General features: G+C 49.7%; 5 protein-coding genes across 5 annotated transcripts; 2 read left to right on the top strand and 3 right to left on the bottom strand.

Moving 5' to 3' along the window:
• Positions 1-6560: 6560 nt before the first annotated feature.
• Positions 6561-8330, bottom strand: N7518_003599 (beta-N-acetylhexosaminidase; the record flags this gene model as incomplete). Its single annotated transcript, XM_057184526.1, has 1 exon — positions 6561-8330. One exon carries the CDS (start codon positions 8328-8330, stop codon positions 6561-6563), a length of 1770 nt encoding a protein of 589 aa, XP_057045976.1.
• A 343-nt stretch (positions 8331-8673) lies between these two features.
• Positions 8674-9609, bottom strand: N7518_003598 (dihydrodipicolinate synthase family protein; the record flags this gene model as incomplete). Its single annotated transcript, XM_057184525.1, has 1 exon — positions 8674-9609. One exon carries the CDS (start codon positions 9607-9609, stop codon positions 8674-8676), a length of 936 nt encoding a protein of 311 aa, XP_057045975.1.
• Positions 9610-10472: 863 nt separating this feature from the next.
• Positions 10473-12356, top strand: N7518_003597 (acetyltransferase SAS4-like domain-containing protein; the record flags this gene model as incomplete). Its single annotated transcript, XM_057184524.1, has 2 exons — positions 10473-11175; positions 11230-12356. The coding sequence occupies 2 exons, from the start codon at positions 10473-10475 to the stop codon at positions 12354-12356; spliced, it is 1830 nt and encodes a 609-aa protein (XP_057045974.1).
• A 2751-nt stretch (positions 12357-15107) lies between these two features.
• N7518_003596 (neutral amino acid permease) lies at positions 15108-16678 on the top strand (the record flags this gene model as incomplete). The annotated part of the gene is made up of 5 exons (XM_057184523.1): positions 15108-15277; positions 15331-15344; positions 15396-15468; positions 15520-15851; positions 15897-16678. 5 exons carry the CDS (start codon positions 15108-15110, stop codon positions 16676-16678), a joined length of 1371 nt encoding a protein of 456 aa, XP_057045973.1.
• A 1685-nt stretch (positions 16679-18363) lies between these two features.
• On the bottom strand, positions 18364-20156 carry N7518_003595 (uncharacterized protein; the record flags this gene model as incomplete). Its single annotated transcript, XM_057184522.1, has 4 exons — positions 18364-18843; positions 19199-19580; positions 19630-19855; positions 19910-20156. The coding sequence occupies 4 exons, from the start codon at positions 20154-20156 to the stop codon at positions 18364-18366; spliced, it is 1335 nt and encodes a 444-aa protein (XP_057045972.1).
• Positions 20157-20619: the final 463 nt, after the last annotated feature.

Raw genomic sequence — 20619 nt, 5'->3', positions numbered from 1 at the left:
ACTTTGGAAATATCAAAATAAGGCTATCTAGTCCGAGTACTGTCTGTCCATGGTTGACTCAGATAGAATCATGGAACAGCCAACTTTCGTCTATAACGTTATATTATACTTCGAACGACAATATTTACTTTGATGTCATTCGTGCTCGGATCACCCTGGGGCCAGCGACGGTCTCCAGAGTGGCAAATTCCATCCCCAGACCTTCGTATTCCTCCAGTTTTGCGGTTTATTACCGAAGTAAAAATAAAGTCCGAGAATAAACCAACTCTGAAGCGAGACATCCCACATATAGTAAAAACAAAAACCGAAAATCCACATCTATATTTTACGCTGTACGCTGTAAACAACCGCCGATCCCAACATTGAGCCTCTTATGCTATTCGGAGTTGTATATCCAACTACGGCCCTAAACCCTATAGGAGGGCCGAGCACATGGGGAACGTTTAATCCCTGTCAAGCGCGTGGTGTTTCTAAAAACAGAAGTGAAACAGCCGGAGGGGGAGAAGATCAACGTCGACAAGATTGTATGCATCGACAACCCAGTCTGGTCTAGGGATAAGGACTAGACTAGACTAATTAGATCCAGATAGTTACATCTATCTCTAGAGTTGGGAAACTGGTCGACATGGTTCATGGTTCATGGTTCCTTTAGTCCGCCGAGTCGTACGAACTCTGAACTTGCCATACCATATCCACGCTTATTCCTAACCCTCCTTCCTCAATTGATTAGACTGTTTTATTGTGGATATTTCAGACCCCAAATATTACTGACTCCTTTGGGGTTATAATAAGCGCTTGGTAGCTTATTTCTGTATCTTCTTCCGACGCCCGTACAACCAGCCCCGTCTGTCATTTAGCGCTGTTATACGGCTAAAGACAGCAATTCCTACCGACCGTCCAATGCACGCTTGACATTTCCAATTCCAATTACCAGCTTTAACTTAATATCAATCGGGTCAGATCCAGCTCATTCGGCCGGGGCTTAGCCGTTTCAAGAAGCGATATTTGTGTATCTCAACCGCGCGCGACGAAATTATCAGACAGGGTTATTCCCTGTCTACATAATAAGGCCTTCTAGAATAGCAGAAGTCCTTTTTAGGTTGCACGACATAATACCTTCGACTGCACCCTATCCGATCAAAACAATACATCACAATGCCATTGATTTCCCAATTTTCAAATTCTACTCCCACGATCCTTCGTCGGGCCTAGATCTAGTACTTCCAAGCACAACAATGTAATAGTAAATGCAGATTCCAACAGCGATGCCGACGATCCCAAGATCTAGACCTATACACGCTCCTTCAGAATCCTTCGACCCAACGACTGCTTAAGATCTGTCATATCCACATGCTCGTCTTCCCGTGCCCGAATTGCAGCCTCATCAACAACAACGACTTCCCCGCGCCCGAATCACTATCATGCTAGCATAACCTCACCTCAGCTTGTCCTTAAGCTGAGTGGAGATATCAGAGTGGAGGCCAGCGCACGAGGAGCCCCATTTCCCCTGACACTATCCTGCGTTGTGCGTAGTGCGTTGTCCGGTCATCTCGTCAAATAGGAAAGCGGGGCCGCTCCAAGCCTCCAAGCCTCGTATAGGCACTAGGATGCACGAGTGAACTGCCCGGCAGCTACTTCCTGCGATCTGACTGGACTCGCCTATGTAATGCAGCTGGACGTGGATCGAAGGTGGGTGGGGCGTGCCCACGCTCCGCATTGGGACGGATACATGTTGGTGTAAGTAGATCATCTCTATCGAGGCTTTCGGAATGAAGAAATGATATATCATTATGCCAACCTCGTGCATGTAAGTGCATGTAAATGATAACTTGTCCTGATCTCTTTTCCTATCTGATAATCTACCTATGCACCTGCAAAATAGGGCGACAAGGTTCATAAGCGAACCCCTGCATAAGAATAAAACTACTCTGTAACACAGTATGCACATATCTTATTTCTTGACGGGGATATCCTTGCCTGTCTCACCACCGTGGGACACCATAGGCGAACTATTCTATTGGTTTATTCACAGGCAAGGAAAGGTAAGCTGCAGTACCATCAACGCGGTCCGATCCTCTCCACGGTTCCATGTGGTTGGGACAGATCAGTCCATGTGGGACTACATCATTCATTTAGGAAGTGTAGGGTAGATGCAAATACACTTGGGTATTTCGGTAGTTTACCTAAAGTATATATGTCACTAATTATGATGCTTGGCATATTGCTAAACAAGGTTAAATGCGAGTAGGACAGGGATGTCCCTTGATCTCAGTAACTGCTCGCGTGAGTTCCGCGTGAGTTCTTGATTTATCAGTTCTATACGTAATAGTGCGGCTCTAGCTCTTACATTGAAGTCATTCGTCCTACTCACCTTATCCTGGTTCATTGCTCGTTTCCAAATGCCAGCTCAGTAGTTCACCCGGGCTCTGATCTACGTGTTCGTGGGTTCTGTTCTGGGGGTGTTCACCCGAGAGGGGTAAAACACACCCAATCACCCCGTTTGCCACTCCGACACGAGCAATGCAAGATTAACTTTCAGAGAGGGGAAGCTATTAATCCCAGTAGAATCTAGAGTCAGTTACTCACCGGCCCTGATTCAGGGCCTGCGAACTAGTTTCTAGTATTTGATAGCGTAGATCAAATAGTCTGGCCCTTCGTTATCTTGCAGTTGCGTTGTATGTGCATCGTACGCGGTAGTCCAATCACTTCTCGGTCATACGATATCTGTCACGCCCCTCGGTTTGAATTTCCATGGACTGGATAATCTGCCCACGGACTCAATATGGGTGGTTCTTTAGATTGGAGCTGGATCGCATCATCTGATCTGATATCTGAGTGTGTTACAGCCGACCAAAGCGGGAAATGTGGACTCAACCCCGTGATAAACTCGAGCAAGGAGTTACACTGTGCCACTGTAGCCGAGGCAGATACATTTGGGAAGTGTAGCAAGTCGAGATAGATTGATAGTGTCTTCAATTACTGGGGGGTCCCGCGGTGATCTTCCTGCATGACGGACATGCGCTGTTCATTCCTGTGCCTGGAGCCACTCTTCCGCTCGGGCATCGCGGGTGATAGACAATATATTGTAGATGAAAGCGAGGCGCGAAAGGACTAGTCAAGCCACAGTACGCTAATCAAGTCCTGTCAAATTTGACACGACCGAATAGGAAAGAGGCTCGTGCTGTATACGGTCGGCGCATGCATCATGAAATCATCCTGATACATATTCCTATACTGATGATCGACCTGCACGGGATCTCGGGAACTAGAGATCAATTCCGTGCCAAATCCCGATTGACGATATTGATATCACACCTCCACCCATTTTGCTCTGTCACCTTGGATCTGACTTGGCGTGCCGATCCCGAGCAAAAAGCGAAGCGACCTGCGATTTAGATTAAAAATTCACTAGCGACAACTATGTGGATCGGATCTCCACTACACAGTATTTTTCTTTTGCCTATTGTGGCTTTACCTCTCTTTACGCGTATTTACCGTACCAAGGAACTGGCAACTGCGCCACAGAAAAGAAAAACAAAAACAAGCCGAAAGAAGGGAAACGCAAGCCACACCCCATATCACCAGCCACTCACCATCCACACACCAGCCACACTCTTCAGCCTATGGGGGAGCGCGTTCCCTCTCCCCGAAAATGACGCAAAGATCCCCAGCTCCACTCAGTGAGGCGGTGCTACAATGACGTTGAGTAACACGGCATATAGATGCGACCCGCATCCACAATTAATTTATCCGATCCGGAAGTCACGCGCCCCGACGTAACTGACAGGAAAAGGAATCAGTCTTTTCCTATTCGCATCCCCGCGTGTGGGTCGTCTGCATGACCGGCCAAAAAGAATTACAAAAACAAGGCGCGATGGACAGAAACCCGGGTTCAATTGATCAGAGCCCGGGACAGAACACGCGAGGGTGTGGGTGTGTAGGACGAACTCCTTAGTGGTCGATCTGGTAAGGTCGGACCTACTACCCAGGTGTATATCCTGCATCGCGTGCTGTCGATCAGGTTTTCGGTTGGGATTAGGTTCTATAGTTCGGTGATCAGATAGCCCGGCAGATGCAGATGTATCGGGTGATGGCGTGCTGCGGGGTGCTTTACTTTGCCCGAGAGATTGGATAGATATATTGACGCGGTTAGGTACTCCTATGATAACCCTGGGATTGACCTGTGGCGTACGTCGCAGGCATCTACGGAGTACATACTCGAGTGTAAAGCGTGGGATGGTGTGGGATGGTGTGGGGGATCTTCGGTCTGAGCTCGGTCCGCTGCTTATGTGGTTTTATGCGATGTATACCTCGCAGCTTACAGGCATCACCCATGTTCTTGAACTCATGCTAAGTCGGATATTAAGGATTAACGGCATTGATGCGCAGTATGGATAGTCTCCATTCTCTTCGGCTCATACTCCCGATTTGGATCTCAAACACGCGCGACCGGAATCGCAAGATATCATTCGCCGAAACTCATATAGACATGCCGGAACACATGTACACCCAACAACAAAGTCGACTTCTAGAAGGACTTCCATGCAAATATCGACACAGCCCCAGCAAGCCTTACCAGTAATACATACGTACGCACGTCAGAACCGACCGGGATATATCATGAAACACACTCAGCAGACCAGGAACAACCATGTAGATGCAAAATGCGCCAAATTCTCCGCAGCCCTGTCAGAAAGACAGTTCAAGGTTTGTCGCTTAACACGAGACCTTTTATTTGGTCGTGGTCCACGCTGCGATCAGACTACCTGGTTCTTGGGGTTATGCCGTGAAACGGTAACGAGGTGAGATGAGATAGGAGTCAGAGTAGGATTAAGACGTATTAGAAATTTGATGGCCAACGAATGAATTCCTGTTTTTTGCCATGTCGATGTATATTTTTGCCATTCGGTTTGATGTATGTTGCAAGAGTAACCTCAAACCTAGCCCCATCAACACCCCAGTCATTAACACCATACGATATGCTAGACATGCATTATATGAAGCCGCACAACCGCATGAAACATAAGCCAAGGGAATATAGCAGGAAAAGACCCCGACCCACGTTGAAACACGACTGTGATACAGAAACATATCTCACCTCTCAATCCACGCCAGGTAAGACGTAAGCCGTAAACCAAGCCAAGTAGGAGTTATATTTACCAATTACTGTTTATTTTCGAAACATCAAGTAACCTAGAAATGAATGCAGGGTAAACAAACTAAGCACTTATTCCTAGGATAGTCACTTCCCCGAACCTATCAGTCCATATTAGTCGAACAACACCCAATCCGATATAAACACCGGTTACGCAGAAAGACCGCGTGCTTGTACTCCCTCCGTAACCAGAATATGCGAGATCAGTTCCCGATCTACTCGGGCACAGCGAACCGGAAATGGAAGCATCGGTACATACTTGTACGGACACAAACGTAGAAGCCAGGGATGTACATGTACCGAATATCTCCGGGTCATACACACATGCATAGATACACACAGGGTAAAAAGAAGGCAGATCCCATTCCAAAATAGGAAGGTATCAGAAATCTATCCCATTCATCCATCCCAAACCTGACATGACAAATAACCCCAAATTCCACGTGTATGACGAACCCCAACCAGCAAGCAATAACCATCCAACCGCTCGCCTATATCTCCCCAATCCGTCAATTTGTCATTCCCAGCTAAACCCCGTGCAACATATGTTCCTTTCTGCATCTGCATGTACGTGCACACGTGAGCAACCCCCGCCCAACCCAGCCCGGTCTGAATCGAATCCGTACACTGGGTTTCGAGTGGATTCAGCATGGATGGTATGTTATGCTTGGATGGTTGGTTTTTTCCGGTGCGGTATAGGGAAAGATATATGAATACAGATGTATATAATATGTTGGCGTTGAAGTTGTACCTATGTGTACATTCATGTAGATTCATACTGCTTATGTACAATATATGGAGGTAGAATTGTCATATATGTACTCCGTACATAGCAATGCTAATGAGATCATGCAATCCGACTGCATGCGACATGCTTGCACTTATACTTATCCTACATCTCTACGGAGTACTCCGTCCTACATGCATACTGCAACAGCAAGCCCCTCCCGAGGCCACCTAGTCCGGGACGGGGGCGAAGGGTTAGTTCCAAGTTCCAAGACGGAGGTTGCACGGCGGTTTGATTTTGGTTTGGTTTGTTGTGGAGGGTGGCTGGGTGGGTTGGGAAGGGGGGAGGGTCTGTGGGGTTCTGATGGGCGGATGGCCTTGTGATGTTTTCGTTGTTTTGTTTTAGGTTGGTTTGGTTTGGGTTAAGGTGAATATGGAGAGGAGAATTGGGGTGGGGGTTAGATTTTGATTTGGGCTGGAGGAGGCTTTGGTGCCTGATTGGGGTTGGGATTGGGTAGGGAGTAGGTATAGAATATGTTGGTGTTGTGGGTTGATCGTTGGATTAATTACACAATAAATAGTAGACTACATGAAGAATTCCAATGGTATTGGGTATAGAAGGTAGACTAAGTATATACAGACCAGACAGTATAAGTGCGCTAAGTCCAACTCAAACCAATCAAGAGATTATAGTCTGGTTCTTATAAAAGTCGCAAGCGTGAGGGTGCTGCAGACAATACTTAGGCACAAGAGCAGTAGCCATCACACCGTTGGCAACCAGGTATTCACGGAAGTTCAGCAGACGCTGGGTAAGGTTGGTGGTGCGCTTTTTGCCCGCAGCGTCACGGTTACCAGACCAGACGAGCTCGCCCAGAGCAGCGGCGCGAGGCCAGAACCCGCTGGAGATGGTCACATCGTCGATTTGCTCCGACCACAAAGGAGCCTCGGCGCCGATAACGTGCTTCGCTTCGGTGGCAGTGAGGTTCGTGAGGAAGTCGTAGTCGTAAATACGCTGCCAGGTCTTGTAGGGGGCGCACCAGGAGCCACCGGCGCCGCCGTAGTTGAAGGTCACGCCGCCGTCAGTGTTGCTCTGCTCGTTGTAACGGGGGTCGTTGGTGATAGCGCCGCCGTGGCCGCAGTCGAGGTAGAGGAAATCGGAGGACGAGACGACCACGTCGTAGCCGGCCGAGGTGAGCTTCTTGATATTGTCAATGCCGTTGTTCCAAGTCTGCATGACGATGTCTTTGGACACGTTGTGCGCGCTCTCGGTCGCGAGGAAAATGTCCTCCCACATCATGAGGCGACGGTGCTCGCCGACACTACGGAAGATAGGCATGGAGTGGTCGACCCAGTACTGGGTAAGGTCCCTGTAGGTGCGCGAAGGATCCTCGGCAAACCACTTGGTGATGTGTGTGCTGAAGTTGTAGCAGTTAGGCTGGATCTCGTCAGCACCAACGTGGAAGAAGTTGTCGTCGAAGATACGCGACAATTCGTGATACACATTCTTGACAACTTCGTAGGTCTTGGGATAGATGATATCGAGCTGGCCAGGGTTCGGCTCGACCGCGGTGTGCTCCGCCCACACATCATTCGACCACCAGCTGTTGGCACAAGCCACGATCTCCGGGTCGACCTGCTGCCAGCCCGAAGCAGAGTGGCCGGGCATGTCGACCTCGGGGATGACGCGGACACCTCGGGCGCGGGCGTAGGCAATCACGCGGCGGATGTCTTTCTCGGTGTAGATTTCGCGAGTCGAGTAGGCATCTTTGGTCATCTCGGGGTAGGAGCTCATCTGCATGGGCCATGACTGCGCATCGTCCAGGTGCCAGTGAAGGACATTAAGCTTGGACAGGGCCATACCGTCGATCTGCTCCAGGATCTTGCGAACGGTGATGAAGTTGCGACCGGTGTCTACCATGATACCGCGGTAGGGGTATAGCGGGGCATCCTTGATCTCGACCGGTTGTTCAATGATCAAGCCGCCCTTGCCATCTGAGATGATAATTTGCTGCAGGGTGGTGAAAGCGTGCAATACACCCCAGACCGTCTGCGCTTTGATCTGGATGCCGCCCTTGGTCACCACCAGTGTATAGGATTCATCCACGCCATGTTGGAGATCGACATCGCTGTCCACCACATGGACATTGACGTTGTGGACTGCGGAGGGCGCGCGTTTGGCCTTGGAGACAGGGGTCGAGGGGAAGGCTGGGTAGGAGGGAATCGGGGCCTCGACAGCGGCGGGGACCCATTGCAGGGTGGTGATAGTCTCCCATGCTCGCTCCCAAGCTTGAGAGACCACGGAGGAGTGATGGGCGTTCAAATTCAAGTGGTTGACTTGGATTGGACCAGAGGAACCCCAGGTGATGTTACGGGGGGCGGGAAGTGGATTCACCTGGACGGCGGAAACCGACAAGGCCCCGAGCACAGTCAGGACAGAGGCGAACTTCATGATGAGGAGTCGAGTGATGATGATAAACAGAAAGACCGTGGCTATGAGGTAGCCAGACCTATTTATGTGCTGCATTGCCGATCTCACATTGACATTCTTGATGCAACCTGGAGATCGAGATCGGAAAAACAAACAGTTATCTCCTTGTTACATCAAACGGAGATGATTAGAAGCAAAGAAGAGGAGACAGTGCAACCTTCACATGCAACTCCATCTGATATTAAAAGAGGGGGAAGAGCTATGGATGATACAGTCGCACTGTGTTTATTTACGATTATCTTGAAAACACTAACTGGAAAGAACAGAATATCCGTATAGCATCTGGTATCATGATTTAATTCATCTATACTGTCTCCAACGACTTCTCCAACTCCATCGCTTCCCGGAACTCCTCCTGAATGGCCGCCACAGCCTTCGCATCAGGCACAACACAAGGCCGCCGGGGAAGACCACCATACCCACGGTAGCATTGCAGACCAGTCTTCACTGCGATAAAGCCCCCTTGGATAGCAGTCCAGTCGGCGCGCGCAACAACCGCCTGCACCTTCTGCGCCTCCTGAACCTTCCCAGCACAATACAACTCCATCACACGCACACACGAGCGAGGAATCAGATTAGCAATGCCACCAATAATCCCCGCCCCACCGGCAATCAGCGTCTGCAGCGTGAAATCGGCCGAGCCACCAAAAGTCAAGAAATCAGGCTTCGCCGCCGCAACACGAGCCAGCTTGCCCGTGTTGCCGCACGTGAACTTGCACCCGATGATGTTGGGGTGTTCTGCGAGCGTCAGGATATCGTCGGAGCTGAGATCGAGACCGGACTGCACGGCGGGGAAGTTGTAGATGAGCACAGGGACCGGCGAGGCATCGGCCACCGCGCGGAAGTGCGCGTGCATGGACTCGGTGCTCACGAGTGTCTTGTAGTAGCTGGGTGGGAGGACCAGGACCGCGTCGGCGCCTGCTGCACCGGAGTCCTGGCATAGTCGGATGGTTTCGCGGGTTGAGGCGGCGCCGGCGCCCGCGATCACTGGCATGCTGCTGTAGCCGGCTGCGTTGAGGGCGCCGCGAGTGGCGGCTGTGATGGCCTTGCGCTCTTCACGGTCTAAATGGATGGCTTCGCCATTGCTGCCTTGGGTTACTAGGCCGGTTACCCCGCTGCGGGCGAGATAGACGGCGTGTTTCTCGACCGTTGCGAGGTCGACTTCTTCGTCAGGCTTGAAGAATGCTACGGTGGGGACGTAGACACCGTGGGGGAGGGCATTTAGCTTGGTGGCGGTCATTTTGGAGAAGATGTCATCTATTGGTCTGTCAGGACGTGTAGGTTTCATGGACTCGTTCTCTGCATACCAAATGTCACTTAGGGATGGGGATCAATATCGGCGAACCTACAGCTATTTAGCTGGATATTCTTATCCCCCACGTCTGCTTTTGGTTTCATTCGGACATTTCCCCCCACGCCTGCGGGGTTGATTTCCGACGATGATGCGTTGGATTGTATAGGGGAGGATATCCCCTCTCCTCTTAGGGGTAAATCGGAGATATCCAGGTTGGGCTATCTGATACCCTGAATCTACTCCTATAATTGTCTACTGCCATGTTGCTGTCTATTACTAACCTCATATCCAATACCACAATATCCCCCTCTCAACCCTCATGTATAGAAATATTACAATTCCGACCTGGCAATGGTTGAATTGCCGTCCCCCACACTGAGGGCCCGTGGGGGTTTGCCCTTTTCCGAGATAGTTGGGATAGCGAGAGTTGAGTAGTTGAATAGTTGAATAGTTGACTATTTTACATTGAAGATAGAGATAATTAACAATGAACCTATCTCAGGATAATACCTGTAGGAAGAGTGAAGTTTACCTATGTAGATACCCATTGCAAGTGCCATTTTATATATCTCCGAATAGCTGAATTAATTAATTCTGAATAGAACAATAGAACGAATACAATGCATTGTCTATCTCTGAATAGAATCAGAATCAATATATCGTTGACGCCAGGAAGTCCATATAAACCACCTTGACAACCTCCATCGGCATTCGCCAAGAACTTCTCGCATGCCCATATTTCATCCCTAAATCCCTGTAAACCCTCGGGGGACTCCCCCTGAATGCAAATGAACTGATCTTCATCCAAAATGGCCCTCCTGTCGCGGTCTTCCCTCCGCTCTGTGCGACGGGCCCCCGATCCTGCCGACGGTCTGAAGAAATCGCGCATCCCAAATGGCTCCGACCGTAAGAGCTCCCCCGACTGTCTCGACATCAAAGATCCCATCGCAAGACCCCGTTCCAACCCCTTGAAGCCCTCGCGCCCGCGCACCTCCAATCGCACTCGTCGCAACTCCTCTCTGTCGGTGGACACGGTCGCCTCCGGGCAATTGGCGACCCCGACATGTGCAAATGGGAATGGCAATGGCATTTACAGGACCCCACGCGCCCGCCGCGATCAGGGAACGCCCTCCGGCGCTGTTTTTTTGCGCGGCGTGCATGAGTCGCCAGACCCATTGGACACGATCTCGCCTGCCCCGTCGGTCGCGAAGCAGCGCACCCTGACCCCGGCGATTGTGGACGCGAATAGCAAGCCAACGGTTTCGCCTGCCCGCACGACTCAGCGGAATGATAATCAATCGCTGGATGACGTTGACGAGAGTGCGATCAAGGCAGAGGGTGCCGTAGGGGTGCCCCCGACGCGGGACAGGAGCGACGGCGAGCCTGCATCGGATACACGGTCGGAGAGACGGTCGTTGCGTTCGACCAATACCGGGTCACGGTGCAAGAGCGAGCTCGCGCAGTACTTCCACAACTACGAACAGATTATCAGCTTGGATGTCCCTGAACCTGGTAAGTTACTCGACCTGAACGGATCGAGCGCATGGCTGATATTGGTTACTATAGAATTCCTCGCCGCTAAAACAACCATTACTCTCGTGGACGACCTCGCGCGACCACTACCTTTCTGCTCCAACCCGGAGCCTACACCCTTCGGCAACCCGCTACTCAAGCTCTACGACTGCGAAAAGATCCTCCTCAAACATCCCAAACCCGCATCAGACACACCCGCAGTCGACCCGCTGAGCGAGGAGACCTATTTCCGTGCACACCGCAAGTTCGAACGACAAGAGAAACAACTCCGCAACATCGAGCGCAACCGCGCCCAACACGAACAGCAAGTCCTAGAGCGTCTCCTGGACGAGCTACGCGGCCAGGACTGGCTACGCATGATGGGCCTGACGGGAGTCCACGAAAGCGACAAGAAGCTCTACGAGCCGAAGCGCGATATCCTAATCCAGGAGCTAGTCACTCTGGTCAACAAGTTCCAAGCATGGAAAGACGAAGAGCGCCGTCGCAAACTGGAAAGGGAAAAGGCACTCCCGGCGCCAGGTACCGAGGCAACACCCAATGCCTCACAACAGCACTTGCGCAAACGATCTCGTCCCGTGGACAGCTCACCGGCCCCGGGGACCAGCACGCCGGACGCAGACGCAGAGCCAGACCCAGACCCGAGCGACGTCGACGCCTTGGCTGCGCGTCAGCTTCATCAAGAAGCTCGCTCAGCGAGCGCTGCCAAACGGCGCAAGACAGCACCCGCTACTCGCAAGTCTATCACCAAACCTCCTCCCAACACCAACACCAACATCAACAACTCCGAACCAAACCCCAGCCCCAAACGCAAAAAACCCAACCCAACACCCACCAAACCTCACCCAGCCCCAGCCCCAACCCCAACCCCAACCCAAAAACCCACACGACTCCAACAACCCTCCCTCTCCCATTTCTGGAACTCAGCTCCCCAAGACAGCCCATTCACATCCTTCTTCCGCCAACGACACGTGCGCGAAGCAGCCATCGCCGCAACAAAAGGCACCCGCCGCGGCGGGTCCCGCTCAACCCTCGCATTCGGATATCCAGTCCCTGACCTGGGCGAACAGGACTTCGAGCTGCCGCCGGATATCCTGAACGAGGATTCTATCCAGCAGTCGCAGCGGAAGAGGCGGAGACTTAAACGGCGGAGTTTGGGATGATATGGTGCATGAAACATATGGTTTTCTTTTTGTACATTTTTTGTTGTATAGCATTTTTACTAGCATGGTGTTTTTCGTTTTGCTTTCTTGTTATTTTCGGACTGGAAAGTCCTGGCGTTGGTGGTGGTGGATGGATGGGTGGGATTCATTCCTGGATAGGTCTGGCTAACTTCATATGGTCCATATTTCATTTATGTACAGGTGCATTAGTTAATTCATGGTCAATCTTGACGATTGGATGGATGTGATATCTGGAATCGGTGTTACCAGTGTGTGTACATGGGTTTAATGACAATTTGTAGAGATCATTCCATGTCCAGCGTTGAAGGAGATGAAGAATTGATTGTGTAGTCCGATGAGGAGACATGACTTGGTGTAGCCACTTGTAGCCAGTCCTTGAGATCCCAGGCAGGAGGTGATCCTGACTCTTCAGCATGTTTGGTAGACTCTTCTAGGGAATTTGGACGACAAGCTCAGCGAGGCAGGAGTTTCGACACGTCAGATGCCATAGTGCTGGACTCGAACGAGTGCCGTAGAAGCAGCTTGTTCAAATGAATATGAGTAAGATTGAATGAAAAGCAAATGAGCAGTGAGTTGCCTGATATTGATGCAGTTGACAAAGAGAACCTCAGATGTGAGGAACTCGGCTACGAAGATTTACACCCCTCATGTATTCCGTAGGACTCGTCGAGTGGCAATGAGAGCCACGACTTCAGGAACGTCCACGAGAAAGACCGGTTTGTTGTTTGATGCAGACCTACATGGACCTCATGCATATGGTAATGTCATGGTCCCTGTGGTAGGTGAAGCAGCATGTGCTACGGCACCCTCTGCCTGCGCTGTCTCGGGGGGCTACGGTGAGATGGTGGTCAGAGGGATGGGGAGGAGAGAAGAAAAAGAGAAGAGGAAACATGGGGGGAGGGCTCCTTTTATACCCCAACCCATGTGCCTTCCTAAAGCGTGGCACTCTCCATTGCACCTTCCCTAAACAAGTGTCACATGAGTTTGTTGTCTTTGACAAACAACTTCTCGCTATATAGCCAGATACTTTCTCCCTAGATCATCTATCTCTCAACTTTCCCTATATCTGTCTTCCCTATATCTGTCTTCCTTATATATCACACTTCTTATATCTTACTTCTTCCTCGCTATACCACGCTGTGATGTGCGCATCTCGCCAGACTCAGAGAGTGAATACGAGCATTGCGCTAGCAACCAAAGTGAATCGCAGAGCACATATGATCGAATCCAACAACCTGAAAAGGACTCAATATCAGAAATCTCAGCAGACAACAATGGTGAGTCTAGCCAAGTCATGACTTCCGAATCACAGCTCATCATCCCTTTCCCTTGTTCTTACCTAGGCAATCTAATGAGGTGAATATGATATTCAACCACCGGAGAATGTTCATGACAAGTCCTATTCAATCCCGCGCACAGGAGTTTGACTAAAGACGACTCTCCCAGCACCATGTCCAGGTCAAAAGCAAGCCCAGTCGCAAGCGAAAACACCCCACAGCTAGCGAGTCGGTCCACCTACATCTCACAGGGTGAACAGATACAACTATTCGTTGTTTCCTGTGCCTTAGAGGTAGCAATCAACGACATCGACAAGGAACACGCAAGCGTCTCCCTGTGGAGGCTCGGTGTCATCCGAAGCTCGAAGAGAAAATAAAGCCGTTGAAAGTGGCTTTATTCATCTGCTGGGGTCTTGTGAGGCTGCTATATATGCCATCTGAAGAGAAGCACTACTGGTTGAACTGGAACGGCATAGACAAAATTGACTACATGGTAGATTGCAACCATGAAGAAGGCACCCTGGGCGCTCGGCTTACCTTTTGTGCCTGTCTACGGCCAGGACTACGTGCTAGGGGGTTCTCTCTTGCGACGTCACTGTTACTTCTGGCTCATACAAAGCCCTCGCATCGGAATTTCAAAGCGGCCTTGGGATATGCGTTGAGATCAACTTTTTGTTATGGGATGTGTCGATAGAGTTGGAACTGATGAAGAAGTTAGATGCGAGCTTATATGAGAAACCCATGAAAGCATAGCTATATCCAATGAAAACAAGAATATTTGACCTAGATATCCTTATAAGATCGTGGGGTTCATCAAAAGAAACCGGAACTAGCGACCAACTCCGACCCGATCTATATCCGAACGCGTCGTGCAATTTAGGGCAAAAGACGTGAGCACGACATCGTGCAAGTTCATCCCTATAGGCTACCCCGTAGACAGACAGAAATAAGCTTATCAGATGGAGTTCCCCAAATCTGCACGGCCAAAAGTAGTCGCCTCTAATTTAGACCTCCTATAGAAATTTTCACCATCCAGACCTGAACTCTTGTAGAACAGCCAGGTCCAACCTCTGCACAGGAGGCCGGCATCGGAGCGAAGATTTTATTTTCTCCATTTTTCACCAGCGTAATTTCTCATTCGAATCCAGCAGCCCAAGTCCTTTTCGGGTTTTCCATTACGTCTCGACGAGGTGATTCGTCGTCGCGGTCCGCAGGCGGCGATCCACATTAGTTTCGCGTGGCGGATTCTTTATTGTTCGATTTACTGACTTGGCGGGTGCTTTGTCTGTGAATTCGAGTTTTTAATGCTATTTCCATCTCTTTTAGACCTTTCTCTCTCGTTGGATTTGTTGTATTAAGCGATTCGCTTTTGTTCGCTGCTTTTTGTTCGGTTCCTGACTTGATATCTACTTCCCGGGCACGGAGTATACTCGCTGGTTTTGATATCTGCGCTATGAGCCCCTCGCATGCTGCATTGGATTTCGATTCCAATGAGACGAGTCCCTATATAAATCCCGCGGACTTGATGTCTGATCCGGAGAAGTTTGAGGTCCCGAAAGTCAGACAAGATGCCTTTGGCGACGAGGAGTTCGCGGAGGTCAAGTACAAAGTACTCAGGTGGTGGTATGTTTCATAGCTCGAAGTGTTAGCTCTGTTATTAACGTATATCTTGTTAGGCAATGTGGTCTGCGTATGTGATAATATGCTATATCAAACCAACTCTAATCTAACATTCTATTAGTGATGGTTGCTGAAACGGTATCACTGGGTGTGCTCTCACTGCCCGCCGCTGTGGCAGCTCTGGGACTACTTCCGTAAGCATACCTTCTGCCTCAAGTGCAGGAATTGAAGCTAATCATATCCAGCGCGATCCTCGTCTTGGTCTTCCTAGGTTTAATGGCCACATACACCGGCTATGTGATCGGTCAGATGAAATGGAGATATCCACACATCTGCACGTTTGCAGACGCCGGTGAGGTTATAGCAGGGAAATGGGGTCGGGAATTCCTCGGCGCTGCACAGATCGTGTTCTTCATCTTTATCATGGCCAGCCACCTGTTGACCTTCACCGTTGCCATGAACACCATCACAAACCACGGCACCTGTTCCATCGTCTTTGGCATCGTTGGCATGGTCATCTCATTCATCTGCTCGTTACCTCGCACTCTGGAAAAGATGTCATGGCTATCCATCGTTTGTACGTTTCCATACACCCCATTGAGAACCCAACTAACAACCCCAGCATTCGTAAGCATCATGACATCAGTCATAATTGTCATGATCGCCGTCGGCATCACAGCACCCGGACAGGGAGTTGTCGCAGTCGTCGACACAAACCTCTACCACGGCTTCTCGGCTGTCTGCAACATCGTCTTCGCCTTCTGCGGCCACGCGGCCTTCTTCGGCCTAATGGCCGAGCTCAGGAACCCAAAAGACTTCACAAAATCCCTCTGTCTCCTGCAAGGCATCGACATGGGCCTGTACATCACCGCCGCGCTAGTAATCTACCGGTACGCCGGCGACGACGTGACTTCGCCAGCACTGGGCTCCGCCTCGCCGATGGTCGCGAAAATCGCGTACGGCATCTCGCTGCCGACTATCATCATCGCCGGTGTCATCAACGGCCACGTCGCGTTCAAGTATGTCTACTTGCGTGTTTTCCAGGGTACGGACCGCATGCACAAGCGTGACTGGGTCGCTACGGGCTCGTGGGTCGGTATTGCGCTTGCGCTGTGGACCATGGCGTGGATTATTTCCGCTGCGATTCCCGTGTTTAGTAACCTGCTCAGCTTGATCACGGCGCTCTTTGCTAGTTGGTTTACGTATGGCTTGAGTGGGATCTTTTGGTTGTTTATGAACAAGGGTCTGTGGTTCTCGTCGCCGAGGAAGATTGCCCTCACTTTGTTGAATATCGTTATTATTTCTGTTGGTGCTGCGTTGTGCGGTCTTGGTCTTTGGGTCTCGGGCAAAGCTCTTCATGATAACCCTAGCAGTGAGAGCTTTTCTTGTGGGAATAATGCTTAGCTGCATGCGTTTCTGTTGGGTTAGCCTGGTTTATATAAAAGTGTATCTGGGAAGGGGTTTCGGGCGTTCTGGTTTTGCATCTGGGGCATCTGTTTTGATACTTTCGATACCTTGTTTCGATCTCGAGTTGCTGCTTGAGTTGGCTTTGCCTTGCATACTTGTTTCATCCACACACTACAATGGTGTTTGGAGATAGATGTGAACTAATATAATAACACATAGTTTTTAGTTTCTGACCCTGTAGCAGTTATAAGGCTGAACTCGCGCAGGCGATCAAGCAGACATAGGTTACGGGTTTAGTTCAGCCAAGCATGGATTCCCAAATGTGCGTTATATAACCGCAGTCTTGCGTGGGAGCATACCGACCGGGCTGAAGCTTGGAACAGGGTTGGAATTGCGCAGACGTGGTAGTCTGTGCTTGTTGGCGGGCAGAGGATTGCTGCTGATGGGTATAGTGATTCGTATTTTATCTTCTGTTAACGCTTTGTTGATTCTATTGTTGCGAGGTGGAACGGAGCCAGGTGGCACTGCTGAAGGAGTAAAATATGGAGGGTGTATGTGTTGCAGGCACCTGAGAAGGTTGGGGAAGTGAAAAGAGCGAGGCTCGGTTTGTCTTCTCTGCTGGGGGTCAATCGGGGCACCTGGTTTTGATCCTCGGTGTCTCTAAACAGTTCGATTATCGAATGTGGGAATCCAGCATGGAATTTTCAGATCCTTTCAGTTGCGAAGTTCGTCTGAGTGGAGATGAGAAGCGAGTAGTGATGAGAGGCTGCCTGTGACAATATAGTTTGTCCCTGGGATGGGGCCATGGCTGCGAGCACGCTCTGCTAAGAATATTACGTTGTAGGATTTGCATGAAAGATGGTAGCTCAGTCAAAATTTCATTTTGAAGTCGGTCTTGATTATCAGATAAGCCGAAGATCGGGGCTCGTGTTACGCTCACTGCTAACAGTCTGCTAATTCAAGGCACTGTAAGCACATATGATGAAGCTTGCTCATTTTGTGACGACACTGACGGTTCTGAAATCGATCAAAGAGACCAAAAGAGAGAGCCCCCGAAGCCAGATGATCAGATATTCAAGGGTTTCACGCATTCAAAGGATGGTAAGATTACGCCGTCGGCAACCACGAATTCCAGATCGAGGTTAGCTGTACAGTGTACCAGTGAGTTGATCGACTGACAAGGATGGCGAGTCGCTCATTTTTTGGATGGTATCGTCGAGACCAAGCGGGTGTCAAACCATCTAAACCCCAGGGCCAGAAAAATGTGTCTCGTAGTCATATCGCTCGGAACATCCAATGATAGGAAGAGACTGTTGAGAGCATTGTTCTGGGTGGTTGGCCGGCGGTCCTTTGGACGGATGCGAAAAGTGAAACTCTTTGTCAAAAGCACCAAAGTACCGTAACTGATAAGCCGTTAGAATCGCAAATAAACATATGTGCATGTGATTGAAAGGTATGAAGAAGCCCTCAGAGAGAAGATTAAGGTCGTCAATGCCTCACACATCCGCAGATGGTATGGCTTTCCGGCTAAGGATGATACGATGTATTCATCATGAACGGGCAAGGGTGTAGTGGAATAGAATGTGGATAACTTACCGGTTTGTCAGTGCAGTGGGAAGCGTAGGCATTCGGGTTTGTCCATTAGATTGAATATAGGGGCTTCCGGATACTCAACCTGGAGATCAGTCATTGTAGGAGATAATCCTGCGACCTTGGTATGGCGTCTGTGACATTGGTGGCTTTGACATTTGTGTTTGATCCGAGTCATCCCCGTAGTCCAGCTTAGAAGACATGTCTTCTGGAGTATGTTGCTTAGACCCCTTCTGTGACTGCAGCCGCTTCTGATCACCGCCTTGGATCTGAGACTCTGTGTCTAGAGGTCGCTTTTCAGGTACAGTTTCTAGTTTACCCTTTGATCCATCATCTAGAGATGACTGCATCCGAGATTGGTATTGCGCCTCATCGTTCTGGAGCTGCCTCGCTCGCAGAAGAGCATGAACTTCACTGTGTCTGAAGATCCGAATCTGCTCATCTGTGAGCGTACGCTTCACTCCGTCTGGGTAGTATCCGAGATCGTCGTCTGTGGTCTGGTCATTTTCTTGGGGAAACACAGCCAGCTGTTGGCCAGGGAAGTGCTTAGATTGGAAGGCTTGGAGGTCATCCTAGAAGAAAGAGAGGTTAGAAAACAGTTGATCACAGATGATGCAGAAGCTTACCAGAGTTACACTTGGGACCTGCATGGTGGTGTTGATGGAGAAAGAAGGGAGTTGTCGCGGGAAGACGCGATCATGTGGGTAATATTACCGTAATTACAGATACCAAGTTGTATGTAAATATGGGCAGGGAAGTTATCACCACGACATTGTCTCACTTTCGATGATTTAAGAGAGGATCTGAAGCACTGAAGCAAGATGCATAGGTAATAATTTCCGAATTTGGATGTTCTTGAAGAGACAACGTCAAATTTACTGGAAGAGAACCTCATTTTATCCCTTTTCCTAATGGTATGCTACTGACAATATTCCCAATCTTTGCTTTAACACAATCGAATCCAACCTGGATCTCCCGCAAAGTTTGCAAATCTATCTTGGCTACCAGTTCACATTCCTTCGGACTAGGCTCTGACAGACGCCAAGCAAGTGAGATATGGAAGCACCCCGAGAAATCCTCGCGCTCCTGACTGCTGCTCCTATCACGGAGGGATGCACTGGTCTGTTGCCCTTGAGTCGAAGAGGTTGCATAAAGTGGCGGCTGCCCGAAGCGAGCGAGAGTCTCATTTGACAGCTTCAGGAGGCGGTTCAGACCATCATAGCTCGGTCTCCGCACGCCCAAGACGAGAAACCAACGTGTCTTTTCATAATTGGATGACCAATATAAAGTATCTGGTTGGACATGAAATCTATTCAAATTATTAGAGGATGATCAAGAATTGTAAGTTGGCCACATACGATAGAACATGCGAGGCATGAATAGCCTTTTCTAGCGCCTCAGTGAACAAGGCACGTTGCTCGGTGCGAAGAATCACCGGCCGAGATAGGCTGATATGAAGGGGTAGCTGAGCACCGAGATCGCTGTGGAGAAGACTGTGCACTACGGGTGCCTTTTCCTTTGCCACATATCCAGCCTGAGAGATGACATCTGCAAGGAGCGATAGCTCGTCTTTCCCCGGGTACCCTATCAAAGTCAGCTCCTTGTACAAGTGGCATTACACCAGCGCTCAGCACGCACATTCGAGGTAAAGATGTGTTGGCCAGTTTCCTTCCACATGAGGGATTATGCGTTTTCGGCCGCCATGAAGGCTGGGATCATCTTGCACACTCACACGTGTGCTCGAGGCATAGAGGCTATGGAATGATGCAGGTAGGGGCGGCAGCGATGGACCTTGATTGATGTTGCGGCAAGGTTTCTTGGCCGGGCGAAGAGAAGATCTAGATTCCGAGTCGGATTCTGAATCAGAATACTGTACTAGGGACATCTCATCCGATGTGACAGGGGAGTTGTTGTGTTGATGGAGGTCTGATTTCTCAGATGTGGGGCAATTTCAAGTCGGCGACCAATCACCGTTTCCAATTTCATCTATAAATTTATGTTTTGATATTGGCACTTCTCTTTCACTTGTCATAGATTTTTTCTTTCTATTCTCACATTGTGTCACAATTTTGGGCTAAGAAGTTCCATCAGATATCAGGCACATAATATTTGGGCTGTACTTCTGTTACAATTACCTAAATACCCCTGTTCCCTCACCCCTTCGAGTGACGGTGCACAAGAGAAGGCCACCAAGTATCACATTAACGTAGTTGCTGGTTCTTACTACAATAGGGGTAGGTGTACACCCTTATCCATGTAAGCAAACAATCATCAATTAAAACATTACTCTTTCGTTATACAATCACTACAGGCTCGGCTACAGTGATTAATACTTTTGTGGTCCTACT

The sequence above is a fragment of the Penicillium psychrosexuale genome, assembly GCF_028828465.1.
Source record: "Penicillium psychrosexuale strain IBT 29551 chromosome Unknown utg000002l, whole genome shotgun sequence".
In the NCBI taxonomy this organism is placed as follows: Eukaryota; Fungi; Ascomycota; class Eurotiomycetes; order Eurotiales; family Aspergillaceae; genus Penicillium; species Penicillium psychrosexuale.
This window is presented reverse-complemented; position numbering and strand designations above follow the sequence as displayed.